Source organism: Camelus dromedarius, chromosome 17 (assembly GCF_036321535.1).
Source record: "Camelus dromedarius isolate mCamDro1 chromosome 17, mCamDro1.pat, whole genome shotgun sequence".
NCBI lineage: Eukaryota > Metazoa > Chordata > Mammalia > Artiodactyla > Camelidae > Camelus > Camelus dromedarius.
This window is the reverse complement of record NC_087452.1, coordinates 273,775-300,546: the sequence shown is the minus strand read 5'-3', so window position 1 is coordinate 300,546 and position 26,772 is coordinate 273,775. Positions and strand designations below refer to the sequence as shown.

Genomic DNA, 26,772 nt, shown 5'->3' with positions numbered 1-26,772 from the left:
TTTTTGATTTAAAAAAAAAATTATCATTGATTCATAATATTGTTAGTTTCAGGTGTACAACTTCAGATTCTTTTCCATTACAGATTATTACAAGTTATTGAGTACAGTTCTCTGTATCGTACAGTAAATCCTTGTTTATCTATTTTATATATAGTGGTGTCTGTCTATCAATCCCATACTCCTAATTTATCCCTCCCCTTCCCCTCTGGTAAGCGTTAAGTTTGTTTTCCCTGTCTGTGAGCCTGTTTCTGTTTTGTAAATAAGTTGACTTGTATTTTTTAGATTCTACACGTAGTCGTATCATACTTATCTGTGCCTAACTTACTATCTTTAGTTTTTAAAGAAATCTTCATACTTGTTTTCCACAGTGGATACACCAAATCACATTCCCACCAACTGTGTAGGAGAGCTTCCTTTTCTCCACACCCTCTCCACGATCGTTGCTTGTAGACTTACTGAGGATGGCCATTCTGACCAGTGTGAGGTGATACCTCATTGTGGTTCTGACTTGCATTTCTCTAATGCATGCAAGTCAAAACTGCAATGAGCATCTTTTCACGTGTCTATTGGCCATCCGGATGTCTCTGGAGAAATGTCTGTTTCTGCCCGTGTTTTGATTGGGTTATCTGTTTTTTTATTTAGCCGTATAAGCTGTCGGTATCTTTTGGAAATTAAGCCCTTGTCATTCACATGGTTTACAACCGTTTTCTCCCAGTCCGTAAGTTGTCTTTTTGCGTTGTTTATAGTCTCCTTTGCTGTGCAAAAGCTTGTAAGTTTGGTTAGGTCCCGTTTATTTTCTTTCTCTTGCCCGGCCGACCCGTTTTTATCTCGATGAAGCCCAGGCTGTTTCTCACACTGGCTGTGCTGCTGGTTCGGCAGCTAAGAAGCCAGTCCCCGACCCAAGGTCACACCGATTTACAGTCTAGACCTAACGGTCTTCCCGTAGTAGTTTCACAGCGATGGCTCTGCATCCAGGCCCTCACCCATTTTGAGTTCCTTTTTGTGTCTGGTGCGAGGCGGAGGCCCAAATCCGTTCTGTTGCATGTGGATTCCAGTTGTCCCGGTACTGTCTGGTGAACATTTTTTTTTCCTTCGTCGAATAGTCTGGAGCGGAGTATTTCTGGTATAAATGCATACACGCACAAAGATGTTTCCTGTTTTCTCGGACGTTACTGATGGACCTTGTTCTACAGTACGTGTAAGAACAGAGCGCGTCTCCGTCAGCGCAGGGGCCGGTTACCGAGTCTCCGCCGCTGGCCTCCGGGCGTGGGCTGGGAGCGAGGCAGGGCCGCCGTCCTCACGGGGCCTTCTTCAGGGAGGCACACAGCCCGAACCACCGGGAAGGGCCGAGCAGCCGCTGCAGCCACGAGACGGGAGCGCAGACGAGTACGGGGGCGGGGCGAGGCCCCGCGGGAGGGCTGAGCCGGCCGGCCGGCGGAGAACCGGCAGGGCGGCGGGCGCAGAAGCCTCCCGCGGACCTGCGGGTGGACACGGTCGACCCGGGCGCGGACGAAACGCCAGGCGGCGCCGACCGAGGCGGCGGGGGCGGGGCCGGGCGCGGCGCTGACGTCACGCGGCCCAGCAGGCCCCGCGCGCCGCGCTCCACGCCGGGCTTTGGCGCCGACCCGCGGGCGTCGCGCTCGGCGGGCGTGCGGCGGGGGCGGTGCTTCCGGCGAGGCGGCGGCTGACGCGCTGCGGCCCAAGATGGACGCGCCGGCGTCGCTCGCAGCTCCGGCCCCGGCCCCGCGCGGACCCCAGCTGGGTGGCGGCCCCGGCCGGGCCCGCAGAGCCCCGGGCCCCGCGCGCCGCCGCCTGCTGCTGCTGCGGGGCCCCGAGGACGGCGCGCAGGGGCCGCGGCGCGGGGAGGCCCGGGCAGCGGGCCCCGACGGCGGCGGCGGCGGCGGCGACTCCTTCGTGGTGCTGCTGGAAGTGGCGCGCGGCGCGGCCGAGGCCCCCGGGCGGCGGGAGCCCGAGCCCGAGCCCGGCGGCGCCGCGAGCCCTGCCGGCTGCCCCGCGCAGGCTCCCGGTGCCGCTGCCCTCGCCCCCCGGCCCGGCGCGCCCCTCGCGGGCCCCGGGGCCGCGGGCGGCCAGGACCTGCTGGTGCGCCTGGAGCGCGGCGTCCTCGCGCTGGCCGCGCCGCCCCGGGGCCCGGCGCCCCGCCAGGAGGCCGCTAGCCCGGCCGAGGGCCGCCGCGTGCCCGCCGGCCCCGGCTACCGCTGCCCGGAGCCGCAGTGCGCGCTCGCCTTCGCCAAGAAGCACCAGCTCAAGGTGCACCTGCTGACGCACGGCGGCAGCCAGGGCCGGCGGCCCTTCAAGTGCCCGCTGGACGGCTGCGGCTGGGCCTTCACCACGTCCTACAAGCTCAAGCGGCACCTGCAGTCGCACGACAAGCTGCGGCCCTTCGGCTGCCCGGTGGGCGGCTGCGGCAAGAAGTTCACTACCGTGTACAACCTCAAGGCGCACATGAAGGGCCACGAGCAGGAGAGCCTGTTCAAGTGCGAGGTGTGCGCCGAGCGCTTCCCCACGCACGCCAAGCTCAGCTCGCACCAGCGCAGCCACTTCGAGCCCGAGCGGCCCTACAAGTGTGACTTTCCCGGTAACCGGCGCGGCGGCGGGGGCGGCGGGGGCGGGGTCCTCTGCGTTTCTTCTCCCCTTTCCCGGGTTTTGGGGAGGCACCGAGCCCTGCACGGAACCGTGCATCGCTGCGAGGCGCGGTAGCTCAGGTGTTTCCGGTTAATGAAGCTGCCGAGGAGTCTTCCCCGAGACTCGAGTCGCCAGGCAGGTCTTTATTTTCCTGGGCTCGTGGTTTGCTCCGTCTTGCAGGGACGCGGGGCGGTCCGGCCCCACGGAAGACCTTCAGGCGCTGAGGGGATCATCGCGGGTGTATGGTGCATCCGTTTTTGTGCCTTTAAAATTTTTATTTCGTTTGGGTGTAAAGTTTTGTGAAGTTCTGAGAATGCCTTCATCTTAGAGATGAAGAGACTGAGGCCGAGAAGGGTGGATAAAACCCGGTGGAGGGGGTCCTTCCCGCCGTGGTTGCCTATGAACTCTCCCACCAGGATAGGCAGGTTGAGCTGCTCCCAGAGGGACAGGGGCCTCTGGAGGGGAAGATTCCTGCCTGGGAAGGAGGGGCTGGGGGGCTGCGGGGAGGCAGTACTGGCCGGCGCAGCTGCGGGGCGGGGGCAGGCAGGGGACCTGGGCTGTGAGGACAGACAGGTGCGGAGGCCCCCCGCGTCCCCTTAGTTAAAAGAAAAGCTCCCGTGTGTGCCTAGCACACGCCCAGCGACTCTATCGTGTCATATACCTGCAGCGCTTTCCTAGTAACGAATATGATATGAAACATAGTCAAATATAGGGCTTTGGAAGGCGGAACAAGAGTCAGGTGTTTCCAGGTTCTCGTGTTCTCCTGGCCGGTGCCTTTGGGCTGGCCTGTGCTCCCCTTCTTCCTGGAGAGCATGGCTTTTGGTCATTGGTTCAACACCTTTCTCGGTCCTGCACTTGGAATCTGACGGTGACTGACGTACGGCTCTCCAGTCAAAGGCCCAGAGAGCGTCCTTCTGGGTATAGTGTTGGGAGGGTCAGGGGTGCAGCCTGCTTCAGGGCCTGAGGTCACCCTGAGGGTTTTCAGGTGAATGATGGGTGGGGTGTCAGAGTGGGAGCAGAAGAGGGACCCAGAGCTGAGTCCTGAGGGCTGACCCAGTTGGAGGCAGCGGGCTCTGGGTGTGAAAGATGGCAGAAGTGGGGCCAGAGGCTTGACTGTCCGTTGGGGTAGGGTGGTTCTCACTGAAGCAGAGAGACTGCGTATGTGAAGACACCAAAGCCAGAAATGGGGAAGGAGGGGTAGATTTATGCCAGAGAGGGGGGCTGGGGGCATTTAGGAAGACAGGCACTTCCCAGTGAGGTGATGCTAGGAGGGCGGGGCCTCTGGGCCAGTGCTTCTGCGCAGGGCCACGCAGTACGCCTCTGCTGGGTGTGGACGCGCACCAGGCGCTCGATGAAGGCAGCAGAGACCCCTGCTGAGCACCTTGCAGCCCCGTACACTGTGCCCTGTTGGGAACTAGTGACCTGCGAAGTCTGGGGGCTCAGCCGGGTTGACGATGCAGGTGCCGGTAAGGCCATGGGAGTGGGGTGACCCTGTGGCTTTGCCAGAGCAGGAGCCCTGAGGAGGCAGGCAGAGGGAAGAGGACAGAGGCTGGGTGTCGTGTGGGGAGGGTGTCGGGGAGGACGTTCCTAAGGGCAGAGGTGCAGCACCTTTTCCGCGGGTGAGTCTCACTGCGTGGTGCTCTGCGGCCCTCCCAGGCCAATCTGCTTCCCTGGTGCCTGATTTTTCTCCTTGGTTTTCTTGGTCTCACATGGGGCATCTTTGGCAGTTGAGTTCTCAGTGGAGGTGGGGTCTGTGCACAGACTGGGGGCAGATGGCTGTGCCTGGAGGACTTTGGATCAGATGCCTCCTCTGCGAGTCACGTCAGGACAGGTGGCCTGGATGCACCCAGTGCTTGTCCCCAGCCACCTCGATGTGAGCCGTCCCGCCACAGACTCCGGTGTCACAACTGCCTGGAGTGCTCCAGAGTCACCTTCTTCCTCGTCTGCTTGGATGGGAGCAGCCGCCCGGGTGGTGACTGTTTAGCTGTGATGTGATTTCTGTCCCGACGGTGAGCAGGTCTGTGTCTCCTGTTCAGGCTGCGAGAAGACCTTCATCACTGTGAGCGCGCTCTTCTCCCATAACCGGGCCCACTTCCGGGAGCAGGAGCTCTTCTCCTGCTCCTTCCCTGGGTGCAGCAAGCAGTACGACAAAGCCTGTCGCCTGAAAATACACCTGCGGAGCCACACAGGTGAGAGTGGGCGGCGGGGGCCAGACCCCCACCCGCCGGCAGCCCCCATCTGTACTCACGTGCTGGCGTGTCTTCCCTTCTCAGGAGAAAGGCCTTTTGTCTGTGACTCTGACAGCTGCGGCTGGACCTTCACCAGCATGTCCAAGCTCCTGAGACACAAAAGGTAATCTTGACGTTTTGGTTGAGTTCTTAGACTCGAAAGTGACTGAATTGTTTGTCAGTAACAGGAGCCCGTGGATACGATAATCTGTGGTCTTTGTTAAGTTACAAAAAATGAAGCCCCGCATGGATGATGTTGATAATTCAGAAAGCTTATAAGAAGGAAACCTCTCAGAATCTGATCACCTGAAGTCAGTTTTTTCTGTGTATACTCTGCTAAGTTTGATGGGTACACTTAATACACAACTTGATATTGTAAAAAATTAACATCACAGAACAAGCCTTCCTCGTGTCTTTACAAACCTCCCGTGGCGGTGGCGACGCCCTTGGTGGGCTGGGCCTGTGCAGTGACGTTCAGCACGTGGCCCACGGCCCGTGGCCCTCGTTCAGGCTCCACAGCAGCTCTGACGGCTCCCGTTCTGCTCAGGGACCTGGAGAGGCTGGCCGTTCATCCTTGCTCACACAGCCGGGGCTCGCAGCGCTCCACATAAAAGCACCACCTGGAGGGAACCCGCGCTTCCGCGTGGGCTGAGGGCGCCTACGGCACTGTGGTCTCGCTGTCCTCCATGGTGCGGAGCGCTTGTTTAGTTTAGGGGCTTCTGAACAGTGGGAGTGGCTTCATCAGCCCCTTGGGAGCCGCTGTCCCTGGACTGACGCAGCACAGTGGCTCCGTGTCTGACCATAGGGTTGGCCTCGTCATTACAGTGGAATTTCTGATTACAGGGCAGTGGATCTGCCCATGTGGGCTGGAGAGAAAATTACGACTTTTTTGAAGTGTGTTTTTTTTTTTTTTTTTTTTTTTTAAATTAAACCCAAAGACTTTGTAGTTTGGTCTGTCCTGCAGACCTTTAGACGGGTAGTGGGCCCCAAAGCCTGGTGTCCCTGGCTGCGAGTGCTCACTGCTGCCTTTCTGTCCGGGCAGGAAGCATGAGGATGACCGGAGGTTCACCTGCCCCGTCGAGGGCTGTGGGAAGTCGTTCACGCGGGCGGAGCACCTTAAGGGCCACAGCGTCACGCACCTGGGCACCAAGCCCTTCGTCTGCCCTGTGGAAGGTAGGCGGCGCCTGCCACCCAGCGCTGTGGGCTGGTACTGTGTGCCCTTGCTCTGTGCGGGGTGTAAGTCCTTCACAGCGGGGCGTGGGAGCTGTGGCATCGTGCTGACTTGAGCGGGGTTAGCAGACTGCTCTCCCTTTGTGAGCAAACTTCACAGCCAGGCCCGCTTGACTCTTGGCCCCATGGAGCTCTCACTAAACCGGCCACAGCTCTGCTGAGCTGCCTGTTTGATTTGGTGGTTGTGATGTGAGAGTTCAGCGGTTGTGAAGTGACGTGTGAAAAGTGCCTGTTTGGAGTCTGGCACGGGTTGTGGACTCGGCGAGCGCAGCTCCTTGTGCGGGGCCTGGGCAGCAGCAGAGCCGGGCTGGTTATGCTCTCAGAGCCTGAGAGCTCGATGCAGTCCCTGGTGCCTCGGGGGCTGTCCGTGCTGCCTGCCAGTGTTGCGGGTGGACGGGGCCCGTGGGCCGGTCAGCCTGTGCTGGTGGAGTTGAATCCTGACCCCACGCTCCTGAAGTTGGCGACCTCAAGCAAGCTTCTCTGTGCCTGAGGTTCCTCTTCTGGAGAAGGGGATAGTAAAGACCCATTTGTAGCCATCCGGTTCCTAGAGTGCAGCAGACGTGTGGCAGGTGTTCTCACCCAGACTGGGTTCTGCCTCCATCAGGGCTCCAGTTGGGGTGTGACAGGTAGGCAGCTGACACGCAGGGGCTTGGTGCACAGAGGAGGTCACCTGAACAGTTCTTGGGCCTCGGGGCATGAGTAAGAGATGGCTAGGGGTAGAGGCAGGAGGGCCAGTGTGGGTGAGTCTCCCAGAGCCGCAGGGCAGCCAGCTGAGTGCTCCAGGCAGAGGTGATGGACCACGCTGGAGTTCAGGCGCCCGTCGGTGTCCTGGGCAGATGGGCTATGGTGGTGGGAAGGGGAGATGGGGGAGACGGTGTAGACGAGGCAGTCGGGAGTTGGATGGTGCTCAGTGGCGAGTGGGGAGGTCAGGGTCCGAGCTGAGGTGGGGACGCAGGAGTTGGGTTTGACTTGGAGGTTCGTCCCCACGGGCTTTCTACGTGCAGATGTTCAGGACGCAGGGATGTCCTGTGAGGCTCTGGGCGAGCGGGGAGTGAGGCACACCTCATGGAGCCCTGGCAGCAGACACGGGTCTGGAGGAGCAGTGCATGCCACGTGCCCGCACAGCGGGGCCCGGCAGGGGAGCGTGGTGCCGGACTCCAGTCCAGGTCTGCGCGGGCAGCTCTGTGACCCGGACAAGCTCACCTGTGAAGTGAGGGCCTGGTTGGTGGGTAAGTTTAATTAGGGCGTGAGAATACATCAGTAAGCGTCACCCGTTGCTGCTGTGATACTGCTTCTCAATACAAGCCGAAGGCCTGGCTGCAGGGCTTGCCACGAACTCTGGGAGGAAGGTGGAGGGAGCTCTGGGAGGGCCCGAGGAGGGCACGAGGCACAGGTGGGCCCTGGGGCTGAGGTAGGGTGATGCTTGGGGAAGGAGGCAGGTGGGCCGGTGCGAGGAGCTGAGGGCAGCGGATGGCGAGGACCCCGGAGGGCCCAGGTAAGGCAGGGACGGCTGTTCCCACCCAGCTCTAGAGGTGGTGGAGGGAGAGGGGCGGGACTGGAGCTGGCTGCAGGGGTTTCCTCCCGGGAGCTGCACCCTCGCGAGCTCTGAGCCCCTCTGACGTAGGGGGTGAGCAGGGAGTGGTAGAGGGTGGTCAGCGTGGTTGATCAGAGGCGCTCTTTTCAAGGGAGTGGAGGTGGAGGGGCCCCAGAACCCTTTTTCAGACTTGCTGAGAGCTGACAGTTCTTGAGTCTGGAGGAATCTATGGCTTTCTTTGATTTTGTAGACGTCTGAAACGTTCTGTAATAGAAAGTTAAAAAACCGCCACCGGCCACTTTCCACAGGAGGAGGAGAGGACGGTGAGCTCAGCAGTGAAGGTGTGGGGAGGGGCAGCATGTGCGTGGTGGGACCTCTCGAGTCTCCAGTCTGCCAGTCTGCCTGTGTGCGTGGTGGGTGTGACTGGAGTGGACCCCCGGGGGGTTGGGGTTTGGAGGGAAGATTGTCTTTGATGAGTTGTTTCTACCCACCCCCCTGGGTGGCGGTAACTTGGTGTGAATGTGGGAGATGTGTGTCTTTGATTTGCAAAGAACTGGCGTGAATCTCAGTAGACTGTGTTGCAGTTAGGGAAAGGCAGGCACTGACACATGGAAAGCGACCACACTCCGGCCGCAGAGGGAAAGGCGGATTAGAATGAGAGGTGTTTGACCGCTGTTGCGTTAGCAGGTATCTCTACAGAGGGAAACTCTGTGCTGGCAGGAGTGTGGTGGGCGTCCCTGCGCTGGGGAGGGCGGTGTGACAGGAAGTGTGCCCTGAGTCCGTGCTGGGAGCGCGTGAGGGACCCCATGATGCCTGCGCCTCTGCACCACGTGGAGCCCGGCGGCCTGGCCACAGCCCCCGGGGTGCGGCCGGGGCCTCTGCTGTCTCTCTGTTGTTTCCCACACGGCTGTCTAGAGCCTGACCTGGAAACAAGTTTGAAGCTTTGTTTGAAAATGAAGTTCAGAACTCCTCTCAGAGGCAGCCAGCCTGTCCTCACATGGCCCTGGGCCCCGGCGACCCCTTGCCTCCCGAGACCGGCCTGCTGTGACGAGCTTGGAGCTTTAGTCCCCGCCTGACGGAAAGGCTGGAGACCTGGAAGGGAGGGGAGGCTGCACCACGGAGGCCTGGGACAGAGTTGGGCTCCAGCGCCCACAGCCTCTTCGTGGTCCCCGTGCCCTCACATGGCAGCCCCTCGGCCGGACGCCTTCCTGGCTGTGGGGCCACCCCTTGTCACCTCAGATGTGTCATCTCCTGAGACCTCCCCCTCGGGGGTGCTGTCCTCTGCTTCTGGGACACTTGTTGGCCGGACCCCTGGCCTCATCCCCCTTCCTTAGGCGGCTGGTGGCTTACGTGTCCCCACCAGGTCACACACTCATGGCTGTGTCCCTGCGGGGGAGCCCCAGTGGTGGGAAATCGGGGTGCAGAGGAGGGTGCCGTCCATTGCTGTGCCTGGTGTCCCTCTGGCAGTGTGTGTACCTGCTCTGACTGGTCACGCTGGCTCCGGCCTCTTCTCTGGGTGCCAGTCCCTATGGGCGTCAGCCTCTCGGTGGTGAAATGAGAGGACATGGCTCTCCTGGTCTGTGGAGATGGTCCCCAAGCCCAGAGGTCAGAGCATCAGGGTTTTCTTCGGGTGGGCCCGGTGGGGAGGACCAGGGTGGCGCAGCGGGGGAAGGGCGCGTTGGCAGCCGCTCTGGCAGTGCAGGAACAGGCCGAGTTAACTCGTCCAGGGCCGCATCTTGCCTGTGGCTGATGCTGGACCTCATGTCTGCATTTAAAAACAGGGTTTGCTTTTGAGTGCAGTTCCCGGGGATGTTGCCCGGGGCATTTGCCGGAGGCCAGAGCAGGACGTGCCTGTCTGGGTCCCGACAGGACGGACGTGTGACCCATTTCCGGGCCTCTGTCCAACGCGTGTGCCTCTCTTTTGCCCAGGGTGCTGCGCCAGGTTCTCCGCACGGAGCAGTCTCTACATTCACTCCAAGAAGCACCTGCAGGACGTGGCTGCCCCGAAAAGCCGGTGCCCCGTCTCCAGCTGCGACCGGCTCTTCACCTCCAAGCACAGCATGAAGGCGCACATGGTCAGACAGCACCGCCGGCCCCCAGGTCGGCTCCGTTCACCCCTCTGAGGGCGGGACACGTGAGACCAGATGCGGGTCCTTCCCTGGCTCCGCTCAGAGGTCATCTGGCGCATGGTTAGGTGGCTCCTGTCCGGTGCCTTCTCCCAGGCCGGGCGCCGCAGCTGCTGTGCCTCGTGGCCTCTCCTGCCTCTGACCCGTAACCACTCCCTTGTCTCTGAAGTGCTGCCCTTGAAGGCTGTCTGTCTTCTGCATAGTTGGCCTCTCTGGCCTTGTCTCCTCATCCTCCGCCCATGCGACCTGTCCTGAGTTCCGAGTCTTAGTCCCACTGCCCCCTCTTGTCCATCCTGTGGCCCAGGGAAGTCCTCGAACTTGAAGACAGAACAGAGCCGTGTCGGGAGGGCAGAGAGGGGACCAGAATCTCGTGGTCGCCCAGAGGGATGACTCTGGGCACATGGAGCCTGGCCATCCCGCTCCCTGGCGGCCTGGGACTTAGAATCCTGCCTGTCCAGGCCACGTGCACATCCCCTGCACAGGGCTTGGGGAGTCTGGGTGGCCCCGTGGCTGCCTCTGCCCTAGAGCCCTTCCCAGCCCTGCTCCCTGGGGCCTGAGAGGCTTGCTGCACCTGGCGGGGCCTGGTTGTGAAATCCTAGTTGTGTGACAGGCACTGGTCTGCGAGCCACGTGTCCCAGGCCTTCGTATGTGATGTGGCCGTGTGTCGGTAGGTGACAGGCTGTCCCAGTCTCACCTCGTGAGAAGTAGATGCTTGCGAGTGTCTGTATCCTGGGCTGACTGCCAGGCCCGGGGCTGGTGTTTGGGTGCCGCTGACGTGGTCCTGGGTGGGTCTTGAAGCCCTCACCGACTGGCTGAGGAGGAAGGAGGATGTGCCTGAGGTCACCCTGGCCGGGAGGTGCTGCAGCGAGGCCGCTCTGCAGTCGTGTCTCTGTCGTGGTCTTTGAGTGTCTGGTCTTCACACGTAGCAGGTCTCTGAATGTTTGTGGGGTTAGGAAAATGCTTAATCAGAAATTTATCTCTTTGCATGAGATTATTTTTATCGTTTCACAGGGAGCTGAATCCTTGAGATTTAGTCAAGGGAATCTTTGGAAGGTCTTGAAAAAGATACAGTTTTCCATTTCTTATTTCTCCAAAGAATTAGTGCTATTTCTTTTAAAACGTCTCGTTGGTGCTGGAAGCTCCAAAGCAGTAGCCACTGGGCCGGTTTCTGAACTTGGGAGCAGCGCGCCCACTGAGGGTGCGGTCTGGGGTTGGTTGGTGTGTTTTCATGGTGGGGGTGGCGCGCAGAGTGGATTTCTGCGGTGGGTTTGCGTTGGAAACGTCGCACGTCCGAGCCGGAAGTGCGGGTTTGGAAGGTGCTGCCGGAGGGTGTGGGCGGTCCTGCCGGAGGGATGGCGAAGGGCCTCGCTGGGCTCCACTGCGTGAGTTCTTTGTGCCTCTGCTCCTGTTTGCCCGGGGCCTGGGGAGCCCTGGGCTCGGGCTGACCGGGTGGGCTTGTGCGCAGCTCCCAAGGTGAGCGTTCACTGGCATTTTTTTAAAGTGTGTTAATGTTCATCATTTCCCCAAGGGTACTCTGATTGTTTAAATTAATTGAATAACAGATACCGGAAGGGTGTTAGGACCCACGGTGAAGACTGAATGAAGAGGGACGCTGCTAGACTTATTTCTACTCAAGCTGCTAAGTGCTGCCTCAGGCCAGGCCCGTGCCCGCTGCTCAGGGAGCGTGATATTTGGGCAGCAGAGTGGCTGGGGCCGTCGGGGGCCCTGTGGGGCCAGCCCACAGTCAGACAAGGCAGGCCCCTTCCCCACTGGCCCCCGCAGGTGGCTCAGGTCTGCTCTGACGTGGCGGCTTGCTGTGCAGCCGGGCGGAGGGTTGAGTGAGTCGTCGACTGACACAGGCCGACTCTGCGGTGTCCCCAGAGCCGAGACCACGTGTGCCCGGCTCCTGAGGGGCTGTGCTCCGGGGGAGTTCACGGTCCCCTGGGCGGCTCCTATGGTGTGGAAGAGAGAAGACAGGGTTGAGGTTGGGGAGACTGGGATTCCAAGTCTTGTGTCCCTGGTACTGGGTAACATAACCTTAGGAAACGTCCCTCCCTCGGTCTGGAGGACTGGGGCAGTGGCGCCCGCAGGGCCGGGCAGCGGGTGCGGGGAGTCAGCAGGGGTACCCTGGACGCCCGCTCACCAGCAGCTTGAGCACAGACAGAACTTCCCAGTCTTGTAGGGGCCCAAGGTAACCAGAGCTCCCCGTTCCTTTTCCAGACCTCTTTCCTCCGCTGGCCGCACCCACCAGCAGCCTTGGTGGCCCCACGGACCTGGCAGCTCTCTTCTCCGACCCACCGGGGGAGGGCGGTGGTGCAGCCGGGGCCCCTGACGAGGTGCTGAGCGCTGGAATCCTGACCATCGATGTGACTTCTGTGAGCTCCTCTCTCGGAGGGAGCCTCCCTGCCAGTCATGGGTCCTTGGGGCCGATGGACCCGCTGGTCTTGGTGGCCCACAGTGACGTTCCCCCGAGCCTGGACGGCCCCCTCGTCCTCGGGACAGCAGCCGCAGTCCTGCAGCCGAGCAGCTTTGTTGTGGACGACGTGCAGGCTGCGGGCGCGCTGGGCTGTCTCCTGGCTCTGCCCCTGGGGAACTTGAGCCAGGACCCACAGGCCTTGACTGCCAGCAGCAGTCCTGCCGCCAGCGCCTCCCTGCTGACCTCGGTGGGCAGCCCCCAGGGAAGCACCAGTGTCCCGGAGCTGCTGGTTCCAATCAAAGTGGAGTCGGACTTGCCTCCTGGCCCCGACGCTGCGGGGCGGCCGCAGCACAGTGGAGGGGCGGCCCGACCCGTGGAGGAGCCCAGTCCCCAGAGAGACGTGGGGCGCGGTGCGGGGACCGGCAGCTTGTACTTGGTATGACGCACTCTGTTCAGTCACCAGCACGTAGCTCTCACCTCGCAGCTGCCGGGCGGTGTTTCGGGCTAACCCTTTCTGTGCAGACGTTCTCCCTGGTGCGCGGCAGGACTGAGCCTGGGCCGTGCTCTGGAAATCTGCATCCTGACCTCCAGGCTGGAACTGACTAGATTTTACAGCCTTGAGCAAATCACTGACCCTGTCTGAGCCTTAAATTCTCGCTTGTTTCTAGAATGAGGGTCTTTGGGCTACACGATTTCTAAGGTCTTTGTGAGTTCTGTGACTTCGTGACAACATGTGTCTTTTCCTGAAGAACATCTGGGGTGTTTGACAACGTTGAAACGTCCTGCCCTTGAGTTTGTCACGTAGTGTCGGTCCTCAGGCACGCTCGTGACCAGGAGGAATCGTGACAGCAGCTGTCGCTAAGATTTGACAAACCAGAACCGCACAGAAAATTTAATGAGAATTAACAGGAGGGGGGGGCTGCGGGCCTGGTTTGTGGAGAGCTGAAAGAACGCCTCCCCCGGCCCTCAGGCTCGACAGCCAGCACACTTTAATTGTATTTATATCAGCTAGACGTTTACTATGACGTAATTTAAAGTCACGTAGCCAGAGGCCCTTTGGAGAGGCTTCCTCAGTCTCAGGTGGGAGTGACCCTGTAGCTTTCCTCTGTGGTGCTGGGTAGATGCGCTGGTGATGCTTGTATTTAAAAAGTTAACTCTTATTTTACCACAGTTTTTTAAAAAGCGAGTTCCTCTGTGCTTCTGTCAGCTGTAAGAGACGTGGCAGCCCCTCGTCCACGGAGCCAGGGCTCACTTGTTCTGCCTGAGCAGCAGTCACTTGTCGCCAGCCAGGCCCGGCAGGGCGGGGGTTGGGGCAGCTGCAGGAGGGGCGCTCGCGGACCCCAACCCTGACCCTGTCCGTTCTCTCGCCAGCTCTGTGACGCTGGGCTGCCGCAGTTCCCCGAGCACAGATGGCGAGTGGTGGACGGGCCCCAGGTACAGCCCAGCCCCGCCGTGGGTCTCCTGTGGGCGCTTCCACACCCGCCCGGCGGGCCCCTCGAGACCGAGGGGAGCCCCCGGAGCCCCGCGGCTTGTTCTGAGATGAGAGGCGGTGGGAAGTGAGCCCTGGCCGCCGGGGGCGGGCTGCCCCATGGGTTCCGGCCGCGGGGGGGTGTCGTGCGTTTTATACGCGTTTCTGTGTACAGTCTTTTGATATGTTTTAGACTTTGGAGGAATAAACTTTGCTTCTCTGGATGATAAAACCCTGCCTAGTTCCAACTCTGGTTCCGCCCAGCTGTCGGTGTCACTGTCACTGTCACCAGACGTGGCGTTTGGTTCTCTGCCAGCCTCTGCGGGAGCCCGTGTTCAGGACGCAGCCCTGACCCCTGCCTCTGCCATCTGGATCCAGTGACTGACATGCTTTTCTTTGGTCTCAGGAAGGTGGGGGCTCAGCAGGAACTGACTCCAGAGCCACTCAGCAAGCCCAGAAAAAAAAGCAGAGAGGAGCTGGGAGCCACGCAGGTGAGGCTATGTGTGCGGGGGGCAGGAGCCGGGCTGAGGGTGGGCGGCGGGCGGCCTCACGGGTGCCCAGCTCAGGAAATCCTCTCCTGGTGAGCGTCAGCGCCTTCTTTGGATCTTTTAAAAAGACACCTGAGTGCATCAGACAAGACCTGCTAGTCGGTGGCCTCATCCGCCCCCCCTGAAAGTGAGACAGGGAAACCGTGTAAGGCCTTTTGTAAAGGTAACGCTGGGTTCTTCGAACGTTATTTTGTAAATTTCACTTTTCTTTTATGCTCGTGTAGAATTTTTGTAGGAACATTGAGAGTTAGGTAGGGTTATCAGTATGCGATTTTGCATTTTTCTGTTCTTAATGTGGTTTATTTCAAGCATTGTTAACGCCCTACTTCCTGTCAGTCAGGTTTTTTTTAAAGCAAATACTGTCCCATGACGCACGTGGCGTCACCGTCACTGTCGCTGTGTCTGAGCAGGGCCTGCAGTCGCGAGGCAGGTGCGCCTGCAGAAAGGGCGGGTCCGTGGTGCGTGGAGTTAGGGGACTGGGATGCGGCGGCATGGGGAGGTGGCTGCGTTGTCATCACTGCTTCTGTTAGTTCTTCAGCATTGGCTTTTAGGCAGGTAGGGACACTGACCACAGGCACGTCCTGTTCCTGCCTCTGTAAGAGTTAACGGTACATTTTCCTTAAAATCAGTGTCTAGCGAGTGTCATAATTCTCACTGGTTTCAGACGCATCCGTGTTTTCTGTCTGTCTCTTCGAGTCAGTCCGGGTGGAGCCCCTGTGTCACTTGCTGGTTGGTGCGTTTTCAGGTCTCGTTCACATTTGTCGGTTCCCGTCCCTCCCGCGTGTGTGGGAGTGTCTGGGTGGTCTGTGCAGCTGACTCGTCGGCTTCACAGGCTCCTTCACCTCTGTGTTCCCTGGAGGTCGGTTGTGACTGCCAGAGCCCTGCTCTGGAGTGAGGGCCTGGGGGCAGGTGTGCAGGCAGTGGGGTCTGTGCCGCGGCCCTGATGCCTAATCCTTGTGCGCGGCTGTGGACACCCAGGGTTCTGGGCCTGTTCGTCCCAGGGGCTGCGGGAGGGTGGCCTGTGCTCTTTCTGTGTCATTTCATACAGGAGAGTCAGGGCAAATGTCTGAGTCTTTCTATGTCAGTTTTCAAAATAATGAGCTGGTTTCTCCGCATCCTCCAGGCGTGGTCAGAGTGTTTTTATCTGCTTAGTGATGTGAGCAATTTATTAAGGGAAATAGAAGTCTGGAACCTGCCAGGTGCCGCCTTCGTTGTGAAGGCAGCAGTGAAGGCTCACCTTTGCCCTGTGTCCTCCTTCAGTGCCCTCCTGAAGTCTTGTAACAGCTGACAGACAGAGGAGTGTGACAGAGGCCCATGGTCCCTTTTCCAAAACCCTGGGCGCCAACTGTGCTTCTCCCCGACACTTAAGTTTGCTGCAGTTTCAGACTTGCCGCGAACGCGCTTCCATGTGCACGGTCCCGGTTGTGGTGCCCTGACCCAGCCCCCGCGGTGGCCGTGTGCTGTGAGCTAGGACCAGGGCCACAGTCCCCTGACTGGGCGCGGACTGCGTGTGCATAAGATGGTTCCTTGGGGCCCTTCTTCCGTCCCCAGTCGACTGCCTGGTCTATCTGCTCTGCCACCTCTAGGTGCCCTTGAGTTGGGGCCACCCTCCCTTCGGGTCTGTCTACTGCTCCCTCCCGAGTGGACCCAGGCTGGGAGACGGGAGGCATCCTTCCTGCTGCGTCTTGTCCGGGCACTCGCGGGCTCGCTGCGGGCTGTACCACACTGACCGTGGGGCCGAGGGCCTCCATCGTGACGTCTTCCTTCCCCTTTGTAGTCAACAGACGCTGGTTTTGCGGTAGGTCCCTGAGTGCAGATCTGCAGGTCACCCTCACTCTGACACCAGCAGTGACTTTGAGGGTCTCGCTGACTCTGCACGAGGACTGAGAACTCCTGGCTGTGGGCTGTCGCAGCCAAAGGACTGGAGTACAGTCACCCGGGACAGAGCTTCAGCCACCTCTCCCTGGGCTGGGGACGGTGCTGCCTCCCTTCCCACCAGGTGACAGCATGCGGCGCTCACTGGCCACCATCCCGGCATCTCCGGCTCCGTCGTGTGAGCAGGGCTGTCTATCCACCACCTGGAGGGCGAGCTGACGCCAGGGGCTTCTGACCCTCCTGGGGCGAGGCGTCCTGTCTCCTCAGAGCCCTGCCTGGCGTGGAGGGCGGTTTGCCCGTGCTCTTGTTCCTGCGCTGGCGTCACAGTGGTTTTCACCAGGTTGTGTGAGGAGAGCTGTCCCTCACCCTCTGCTCATTCAGTTACATCAGGACGGATGTAGGGGTGTTCACTGTGCCCTTTCAGTGACTGTAATCAATCCTGGATTATAATCGATATGTCAGTGTTTATTTTGTTGCTCAAATTGTTCCAGCTTTGAGCCCTGGCAGTTGGACTCCTGTCCTGGCCTTGGGGGCACTTCCCTGACTTCCTGGCACCACCAGGCTCGCCTGATGATACCCTGACCCCCAGCCCCGGAATCAGCCGCGTCTGTGGGGCCCGTTTGCTTTCCTGGGCGTCTCAGAACTGAGGCCCGGGTGTGGTGTGTGCTTACACGCGGTGCCCCTGGACATGGCTGCATCGAGACACGCGGTGGGCGGTGCTGGGAAGTGGATTCATGCAGGTTGACCCATGCTGCTGGTTTTGAATTCGGAATGTCTCGCACTTTAGGACGGTAACACGGTGACGTGGTTCTGTGCTTCTCAGCACGACCAGTTCTGAGTTGACACACATTAACTCAAGTGGAGTCAAGGCGACAAATAGTTTTCTGGTGCGTTCAGGTCACGTGTTGCTGCTACGTTAGTGTTGGCAGCAAACTTGGGAAAAACCTGGGTTTGGGGGCTTTTGGGTTTCAGGATGTGGTGCAGTAGGTCCGAGAACAGAGAAGCTGCAGGAGCAGGACTGTTCTGGTCGTGTAAACACAGTCCGTGTAGCTCAGTGCAAAGTGTGCGTCGATTCTTAGGAAATGTGTGCTCTGAACGTGGTGCAAAATGGGGTGTAGGGTCTAAAACCCAAGGCGGTTCCCTTCGGGTTGCTCTCCAGTGTGGAAGAGTTCTTTATCTTCAGTTTTGAGGCTCTCCCCCAAATAAGCCAGAGATGTTTTCTCAACATAAAAGAGAAACTTTTATCCTTGAAGCTGATAGCAAAGTAAGCTTGAAAAAAACCGCGTGACCTCTCTGCACCCCGAGGGCAGGGGTCCTGGGAGGAAGGCGCGGTGCTCACCGCCGGCGGCCCCATGACAGCGGCAGAGACGGTGGCGTGCGCGGGGCTCCCTGGCTTTTGCTGGGGCCAGAGAGCAAAATCCCAACCATGTGTCATCCAGAAGAGACATGTTCTGGACGGAAGTAGTTAGAAGGTTAGAGTTAAGGGGAAACAAAGTAAAACCCCAAAGCTACACAGCAGGGGTTCATACTAACGTCAGAGTGTAGAACCCAGAGAAGCCTGGGGAGGAAGCAGCTTGTCCCTCACAGTGGCAGCAAAAGCTGCGAAAGAACCAGGAGATCGTTCCACAAAGTGGGCAGGCCCCGAAGGAGGCGAGGACGGGACTGGCCCGAGAGGCAGCAGAGAGAGGGCTCCTGGGGCTGTGCCCAGGCCGCGGGCTGGATGGACACGCGGGGCACAGACAGCAGATAATGAGGGATGGCGGTAAGTCGGATGGTGACTGTGAGCACAACAGGAAGGTCAGGCAGAGGCCCTGCTGCGAGGAGGGGTCCGCGTGGACCAGTCTGGGCGAAGGACAGCCCTTGTGAGGCCCGAGTCCAGGGGTGCGGTCAGCACAGGGTCTTTGTCCAGGCGACTGAGCCCAGGGAGCGTGTTTGGGGACGTGCTCGGAGCTGGAGGGAGGCCAGGCTGTGGGGTCCCGGGGCCCCGTCAGACTTGGGCTTCCCTGAGAGCCAGGTGGGGCCGTCAGAGGGCGTCATTAGAAGAGGGACGTGGTATTTTTTAAAGGATCGTGCCAGCTGCTCTGCTGAAAATAAACCATAGGGACAGGGAGGCAGCAGGGAGATCAGGGGTCCTTGGGTACCCCCACCGAGGTCAGCATGGTGTGAGTGGGGAGGCCTGCTCAGGGGACAGAGCCAGCGTGGAGCCAGCGTGGAGCCAGGTCCCAGGGGCACACGGCTGCCTCCTCCTGCACTGTTTCAGCGGAGCCACCAGGGCGACTGCAGAGCAGTCAGGTAGGAACCTGTGGGCCGGGACTTCTGGGGCAACAGAAGCCAGGCGTAGGGTCCCCACTGTGCCTGCTGGGACGTCTCACAGCCACCCAGGAGTGGTGACAGCCCGGCCCCGACCCCCCGGGAGTGGGCAGAGCAGCACCTCTGAGACGGGGCGCTCCTTCAGTCCCTGCGAGTGAGGATGGCCTTGGGGGAGAGGTGCCAGTTTACAGGACGTGGACAGCAGGGGTGAGGGGAGAGGTGCTCTGTCCCGGGCATGCCACATGGTAGCGCACGTTGAATGCCCCCAGAGAGCCTTGGACAGACTCTGACCACAGACCCTCCACAGGGCTGTGCTGGAGCAGAACAGCAGGAGCCCAGGGAGACCTGGAGTCCCCACTGACGCCAGACGAGGCGGCTGGTACAAGGCTTCATTGCTGATGGAGGAAGTCACAAGCCTTAACCAGTGGGGACCAGGAAGGTTTCCCCGTAAGCAAGTGCCACTGGCCACCAGCTGTGTCTTTTCCTGCTGTGCGCAGGTGGGGAAGGGGCAGCCGGGCAGTGAGGGCGGGCACTTCACCAGGGGTGGGGATTAGGGGAACATAGGGGAACGGGAAGGAGCAGCGATGACTTTCCTGTGATCGGAAAACCCAAGGGAGCCAACTGAGGTGGTCAGAAGCAGGAGCAGGGTTAGGTAGCTCGCTGTACAGTAACTTTGCGTGTGTCAGGTCAGGAACTTTTCTGTTAGAATATTCAGAAAAAACAATGAAAGGTGAGTCTCACTCACGGTGGCAGTTAAAAGTGGTGACGTGTCTCGGGATCACCAGTGACAGACGCACTGCGCCTGTGTGAGGCCCGCTTAGTGCCTGCCCTGGGCCTGGATGCAAGCTCTGTTTTCAGTGTTAATCTACATCTTTTATTCAGTTCCTTTAAATCCCCAAAGGAACTTGCAGGAAAACCCCTGTAAGTCTTCAGTTCATCGGGAAGAACGACTTGGTGAGACTCTCCGAGCATCTTCGGAAAAGAAAATGCTAGGAGGCGCTGGGCCTAGGTCCAGGCGCCTGGGGGGCCTGAGGTGGGCTGGCCCGAGGGGCGGGGGCACGCAGGGACGGGTGTGGGCGTGTAGTGAGTGGGCCTGGCAGCGCCAGGTTCCTCTCTGGGAAGATGAAGGTGGCTTCTTACCCCCCTGCAGCCCCACCCCCCAGGGAACACCACGTCCTCGCGCTGTGATGTTCATCTTCCTCCTGTGAACGCGTTTTGAAGAAACGATACACATTTCCTGCTTTTTGCTGCTAACACCAGGAATATCTTTCCTTGTGATTAAGCACATTTTGTAGGGCGTCTTCTCACGGGCTGTGTAGGATTAAACACGTAAGGAACTGAGAGAATTACTCCCGGTGCCCCCACTGCCCGTGACAGGTGAGAGCCCCCGTCCCTGGCAGAGTCGAGGGCATGGTCCCTCCGGTCCAGACGAAGACCTCAGGACTCCCCTGCACCGGGGGCGGGTTGGGGGGAGTGAGGCCTCTCCTCTGTGGGGGTAGAGGGCTGGCCGGTGCCCGGCGGCCTCCGTGCAGGGCCTTGGTTACGAGGTCCTGGCGGGCACCCGTCCATGCCAGGCTCTGTGCTGCCGGCCTCACCCAGCTCTTGCTGTGGCTCTGGGAGGCGGGACGGGGCTTAGGCGGTTCATGGACAAGCCAGTGGGTGCGGGGCCGCACAGACGGGCCAGCTCGCTCTGCTAGCGACGTGTTCATTGCCCTGGGGGTCTTCTGAGGTCTGCTTAGCAAAAGTGTCCTTGCTGGCTGGGCTCCCTTCCCGAAAGCTCCCCTGTGCAAATCAGCGTTTCAGATAAACGTGGAGAACGCCGGGGCTAAATTCAGTTCGGTGTGAAGATAGCCTCGCCCTGTAAGACTTTGTGGATTTCCACCATGAGAAAGGAAGTTTTGATTTTTCTGGTGATCAGTGTAAGTCAGTCACGTTGCATTTAGTGCCGTGGTCCTTTACTGGTGGGCACTCTGGGCTGTGGGGTTGTCGTGGGTTCTGCGTGGAGACCCTTGTTTGTTCAGCCTGCCTTCAAGTACCCACAGGGAGACAGGTGTCCTTAACCAGCTCCGGGTGAGGGAGTGGCTTTCACTGCCTTGAACGTTGATGATGCATTGTCAGGTGGCACAGGGTCTTTCGGGTCATGTGACCCCCACCCCAACAGCCCTGACTGTGAAGGTGTTCCCCCTGAGCAGTGGGTCGGGGGGTGCCTGGCATCCGTGGGGGTCGCGGTCCCTTCCTGTGGCCCTGCCTCCTTCCCTTGCAGCCTCCTCACATGCACGGTGGCACGCGGCCTGGGGCTGGGACTGTGAGGAGGTGTCCCCTCCGCAGTGACCTTTCCTGACCTTGAGTTGCCTAGGGAGGTGCGTCAAGTCCAGGAGCTCTGCAGGCTGTCTGGCACTTTCCTTCCGGAGGTGGCCTCTGCGTCCAAAACCAGTCACCTCCTGCGTCACCTGGCAGGGAGGGGGTAAACAAGCCAGTGTCTCCTGGAGCCCCTCAGCTAGGCCCCTTGGGCCGGGCCCAGGGACAAGTCTGCGCGGGTGGACCCAGGCCAGCTGCCCGTCCCCACATGGGCCTCCCCAGGGGTGAGCGTTGTGCGGGGGCCGGGGGTGTGCCTTCACCGTAGCCTTGCCTTTTGCAGCCTCTGCTGTTGCCCTGCAGGAGCAGCTGCCTAAGGCGAGAGCCCCGGGCAGGCCGCAGCATCCAGTGACCACACGAGCCTGGCCTTCTGCCCCGGGACACGGGAGTGACTGGAGAGAAGTGACCCTGGCGTTCGAGCCCCACCCTCAGCCACAATGGCCCTTTTGAATGTGACGTGGTGTCCGTGGGGTCACCAGGCTCTCGGACTCTGGAGTGACGGTGTATCTTGAGGATTTATGTGGTTTTTGTTGGATTGAGTGTCTGGTGACACTGTTGTGAGAACTGATCCTGTTTGCCGTCGTAAGTCAGCACCTCTGCACCGTCCCAGCGACAGTGCGGTCGGGCTCCAGTTCCCGACCGGTGTTGGAGCAGCATAGACCCCGTCTTTCCATGAGTATGAAGAGAACATGGAATCATGGTGTCTGGAAAATTAGTGGAGTTCGCTGCTGATCGGTACTCGTGGCTTTTCCTCAGTTTCCCTGTAGTTGAATAGCCTGCACGCCCACGTTTGTGAGTGAAAGCCAGGCTTTGAGCATAGTTGCTGCTTCGTGGGTAACATGGGGCGACCGCCACAGCGGGCTCTGAGTCACCGCGGGATCAGCAGGAGGCTCGGGTTCCTCTTGTTTGTCATGAGACTGGACGGTGACGTTAGGCAAACGTCATCTAAGCCTCACCTGCTTTTAAAAGGAACTTGAGAAGAGGCATTTGATGCCTTCCTGAGTTACTCCGTAGTAGCTGTCAGGGTAGGGTCTTCCTTAAGACGTTTCTCAGTGTGCTTATCTGATTACAAGATGGGGTCAGACCTCTGTCAAAAGCGAGGCCGACCGTGCTGCCTGGGCTCCGTGGGAGTGGAGGGGCCGAATCTGTTGCAGGAGCTGTGATGGAAGGACCCTAGGTGCACAAGCGTGGTCACGGCTCTTCTGGTCAGCAGAGGTGTGTGCTGAGCGCGTCTCAGGAGGAAGTGCTTGTGGCAGACACAGGGCTGCCTGGAGCCAGGCCGTCAGCTGCACTGCGTTTTCAGTACAGTTTTGCTTTTAAGGTTTTGTAATTACCAGAGTGTCTGATATATTTTGTTACTTTGATCAAGTTTGCCTAATAATTGCAGCGGTAACTCAGTTTTTCAGATGAGGCATTTTCACTTCTAGAAAGCATATTTAAACAAACAAAATTTTAATTTATGTACATATTTTCATCTCAGGGAAATGTGCTAGACTGGTCAAAGACTCCAGAGCTTAACTGTGTGTTCAGGTTTGGTCCCAGAGGCGGCTGGCGCAGCACATGCCCCAGGAGAGCTGGGGGTGGGGTAGAATATCCTAACTGAAGGACAAGTGAGTTCTGCCCAGCCCCAGCTTGTCCTGAGCGAAGGCACCAGGACAGGAGAACCCTGGGGACAGTCGGGGTGACGGGCCTCCGGGGCCAAGAACCTGGCGGTGGACCAGGAAAGGGAGTGCTCAGGGCTGGGGAAGCCTGCCACCAGGGAGCAGAGCCCACCACGCCTGTCTGGGGCCAAGACCAAGACCCGGACGAGTGTCCAGCCCCTCGTGTTCTTCGCCGTTTTTCTTTGACTGGAGAGCAGCTAGAAATTTTCATGAAGAACTATTTTCTACAAATTCACCAAGTCCTTCAGACTTGCCTCTTCTTTCCGTTTTGTTAAATTCAGCAGAATTTAATACTTTTATTAAGGTTAACCTGCGTGATGTTCATTGCAAAACTGTCTTTGTGCAGCCGGTCCCGGGCTGGTGTCCACGCAGCAGGGACGGCGCCTAAAGTCCCTCCTGCTGGCTGTGAGCGCGGCACGTGCACCTGTTCAGTCCTCCCCGCGCCCTGGAGCCGAGAACCCAGCCAGGGCTCCCCTTGCTGGTCCTGGGTCAGGCAGGGGGCGGTGGTGGGGCCGGGACTCGGATCCAGGTGGTTGGTCTCTGCCTCCAGGGTTCTTGTGTCAAAAACCCTTTCTGGGTGTTTGGAGTTTTTCTTCTTTATATTTCATTTTTTAAAACTGTTTTTACAAAACCAAGAGACTGATGATTTATGAAGGACACTGGACAGGAGGTGTCTGGTGGGTGCAGGTGTTGGGGGGGTTGCAGTGGCTTCCCCCTCCTGCCTTCCTGCAAGGCTAGACGTGCTCAGTGGTGTCGGGGCCGCGTGCCGAGGGCCACTGGAGCCTGACGGTGAGGGGGAGTCTGCCCCCCGGAGCAGCAGGTCATTGCTGTCTGTGCAGGAGACCAGTGTCCTCATCTTCCTGCTCTGCCCTCTTGGTTACTCTGGTCACTGGTGACAGAGTGACAGGGTCTGCAGAGCGGGCAGAGCCGCACTCAGGACCTCGTGTGTGTTTCAGGAGCTGCAGGGGCTGCTTGGAGTGAAGGGCAAGGGGATCCAGGCCCGGCCAGCCCGAGCGGCTTGCTGTGGGGGAGCCTCGTGGTTCCCGGCGGGGCTCTGCCTGGACCTGCCCCCGCCGGGGTGCCGTGCGTCCAGGTCCAGCTGCTGCAGGTGAGAGTGGCGGGGGAGGGCTGGGGGCAGGCAGGGGGTGTCCCTGAGCAACCCCCCCCACCCTGGGCCAGCTTTGCCCTCCTTCCCATCTGTCACACTGCGTGGCCAAACATTCCCCTCGGCCCTGCCCCACCCCCTGCCATGGGACCAGGGCGGGTGAAGGCAGCTGTCTCCCCATCTCCAGGGTGGCACCAGGAGGCCTTTGTGGGAAGGGTGCTGGCTTGTGTTTCCCTCCTGTCTTCTCTCCACACTGAGCCCTCAGGGCAGGGCCACGGGTACCTGCAGCTGGGCTGGAAGATGGTCTGGGGAGAGAAGGGGCCGGACTGCTGAGGACATGGGGTTCTGACCTGGCCGGTCACCTGCCGCCTCCTCATTGAGCACCTTCTGTGTACTCGGCTCTTGGGCCACTGGGCCTGGGTGGGGGCGAGGGCATGAGGACCCGGGGAGGCAGGTGGCCCAGCCCCCTACTCCAGCCACTGCTGGGTCTTCAGGCCTCACCTGGGTCCAGCTGTTGCCTCTCCTGAACAATGCTGTTTCCAGAAAGGGCTGGTTCTGCCGGTCCCCAGTGAGGGGCCCTGGGTCAGGTGCGGAGTCACTGATGCGGTGCCGTTGCCTCCCCAGGACGCCCCGGTGGGTGACGTGGTCCTGCCAGTGGCCCTCAGCCCGCAGCCTCCTGCCCTGCACCCGCTGTTTGCTGTCGATGTGCCCATCTACGCCCTGCAGGTCTGGAAGCCGCACGGCTCTGCTTGGCTTAGACTGGGTCGGTCTGCCCCTGGGGTGGCCTCGCCCGACCCCGCGGGCTGGGTGGCGGGGTGGTTGTCCGCTTTCTAGGAAAACTGGGTGAGTGGCCGAGAAAAGTGCTGAGAAAGCTCGGTCACTCGCCGCAGACGGGGTGGGATTCCACACGCCTTTGAGAGGCTTCTCACTTGGAAACTGGTCGTTTTCTCCTCTGGAGGGAGCCTGCGGGGAGACAGACCTGGACAAATCAAACGGTTTGCTTGAATGAGTGGCCAAGCCGCGTATGGGTGGCCGTGGACAGGTCAGAATTGGGTACAGAATAATGAGCGTGTAGCCAGCAGGTTTCAAACAGGTGTTTTAAAAATCAGTACAAGGAGTAACTGTAGTTTTCTTTACGTTCAAATTGGGCTGTTCAGCACTTTCCGTGATGTCCAAGGTCCATGCTGGATGGAGTGTTGTTCAGGGTGGGGCGACCTGGAGGGCTGGGCGACTAGTGTCCTCAGCCTGTGGGGCGTTATTGTCTCGGGGCCGCCCTTGAGGAGGGTGGGTTGGTCACCACAAGTCAGCCAGAAGGCGGTGACCTCACCTGCGCTGTGGGGCTTCCTGTAGGAGGAAGCGTGCCGGGGTGACATTGTGGCCGTGAGCTAGGCGGGCAGGGAGGCAGCTGGTGATGGCGGTTGCACCCCCAGGGAGGGGTCACAGATGAAAGGGGGCCGGTCCGATCTTGAGGCCTGGCACACAGGGCTGAGCACACCTTCCCTGGTTTTCTTCACGTTAACATTTTCTTCTACAAGGACGCGTGCTTGGAAGGGGAGGCAGTTTTCTCAGTTTGGGTGGGGGTGCCCCCGCCTGCCCCTCATGCTCTGCTTGCTTCTCCAGGAGGCGCTGCCCGCGGCTGGAGGGGCCTCCGGGCCTGAGGACGTCCCCAGCCTGGAGTGCAGCAGCGGCAGGCGGTGAGGGCAGCCCGGCCTGGGCCCAGCGGCCGCCCCGAAGGCCAGCCTGGCTCTTCAGAGACGCTGGGTACACTGACTGGGGATGCACCCCTCCTGTGTTGCGGCCAGGAGCGCTCGTCACATTCAGGAAGGGCTGAGCGGGGGCAGGGTCCCCCCTGTGGGACGGGACGGGTCTGCTTGTCACAGGGAGCTGAATCCCACCCCGTGTCAGAGGGGCGTGTTGGGTGAAGCGGCCCCCAGGACCCGTGCAGACCCAGTTTAGTTAAAAGTTTAAAAATGATTTCTCTAACTTCTGTATTTCGGTATTAGCGTTTAATGGTAGCTGGACAACGGTTTGCAAAGCCGCCTTCCGAGTACTGAGCTCTGTGCGGGACTGGACCCACACGTGTGTTTGTGTTGAGGTGGGAGGTGCGTGTGGAGCTGTACGTTTTCAGAGTGAGGTCTGTCTTGCAAAAGGAGACCAGTTAGTAAACTTGCACATATTTATTTGTTATTTGCAGACTGGACACAGGGTTTCAAAAACGGCTTTTTGGTTTTTTTTTTTGCCTTGTGACTTCTCAAGTGTGTTTCTTTAGATATTTTGATTCTCAGACTTGAATCATCCAAACCCTGCCCCTTCTGCTTTATCTTTGAGTTTGGGGCTTTTGGGCCTGACCCTCCCTCCACCCCGGCTCCATCCCAACTCCTCTCGTCCTGCTCGAGGGCATCTCTGTGTAGAAATGGTTCCCATCACCCACCTTGGCCTGTGGTCTCCCTCCACGAGGGGCCGGGCCTCTGTCTTACACGCCCCGTGGTCAGGGTCCCCCAGGTGCTCAGAGCGGCTCTTGGGCTCCTGGGCACCAGGATTCCCGGTGGGCGTTGGGGCGCGGCCCAGCAGGAGTGAATAAAAGCCTTTGCACAGTGGCAGCCTGAAGGTCGACAGCATTCTTCCTTCAGCCGATGGTTACAGCCTTTCACTCGCCCAGCTCGTCAATCCCACCCCAATCTCAGGCTGGAACTGAGATTCCAGATTTACTTTAAAATAATTTTAACTATCAGGGAACTTAAACTAACTGTTTTGCTGAAAAAAAAAAAAAAAAAGCAAGCGGTGACACATGCGGGAAGCAGATGGGGGGCAGGGCCCTGTCCTGGTCACGCAGCCACCAGGGCTAGACGGAGCAGGGGCAGAGGGTCTTCTTCCCACGTCATCCCAACCCAGGTGTCCCACTGAAGTGCAGGCACGCCTCTTCCTCCAGCACCTCCGGGCACCTGCCCTCCACATGCACCCAGCAATGTGCGTCTCAGCACCTGACAGGCATCCACACGAGGGCCCAGCCGGGGAGGCTGCGTCCTGCTCCTACGGGCACAGGGGACGCTGCACAGCGCAGCTGGACTCCTGAGCTCCTAGGAAGGTCCGGGCACTGGTCCTGAGATGCCTCCCATCAGGAGCCCGTGGCTGAGGAAGCAGAGTGCCAGGAGGCCAGTGCCTAGCAGGTCTCCCAGCCCCGTGAGGTAGGGGATGCAGTGGCTGTCCGGGTCCAGGGCCTGGTGCCACGTCAGCCGCACCGCCACTTCCGCCAGGTACAGCAGGATTGTCACC

The 26,772-nt window shown here is 59.6% G+C and overlaps 2 protein-coding genes across 12 annotated transcripts in view; one reads left to right on the top strand and one right to left on the bottom strand.

The window, feature by feature from the left end:
• The first annotated feature begins 1,668 nt into the window (after nucleotides 1-1,668).
• On the top strand, nucleotides 1,669-25,699 carry ZXDC (ZXD family zinc finger C). Of its 2 annotated transcripts, XM_064496144.1 has the most exons (11): nucleotides 2,317-2,596; nucleotides 4,680-4,832; nucleotides 4,917-4,995; nucleotides 5,914-6,044; nucleotides 9,565-9,735; nucleotides 11,982-12,613; nucleotides 13,549-13,611; nucleotides 14,052-14,136; nucleotides 23,351-23,502; nucleotides 24,124-24,225; nucleotides 25,120-25,699. In XM_064496144.1, the coding sequence occupies exons 1-11, from the start codon at nucleotides 2,464-2,466 to the stop codon at nucleotides 25,195-25,197; spliced, it is 1,779 nt and encodes a 592-aa protein (XP_064352214.1). In that variant the 5' UTR covers nucleotides 2,317-2,463; the 3' UTR covers nucleotides 25,198-25,699. The 2 variants fall into 2 exon arrangements, with proteins under 2 accessions (XP_031326957.2, XP_064352214.1); XM_031471097.2 differs by lacking the exon at nucleotides 13,549-13,611 and having other exon boundaries at nucleotides 1,669-2,596.
• Nucleotides 25,662-26,772, bottom strand: part of SLC41A3 (solute carrier family 41 member 3) — a 47,758-nt gene continuing 46,647 nt past the window's right edge. For all 10 annotated transcript variants that reach the window (XM_064496149.1, XM_064496148.1, XM_064496145.1 and 7 more), the window contains one exon: nucleotides 25,662-26,771. In XM_064496149.1, coding sequence (XP_064352219.1) covers nucleotides 26,577-26,771 — 195 coding nt within the window. In that variant the 3' untranslated portion in view covers nucleotides 25,662-26,576. The remainder of the gene's footprint in view (nucleotide 26,772) is intronic.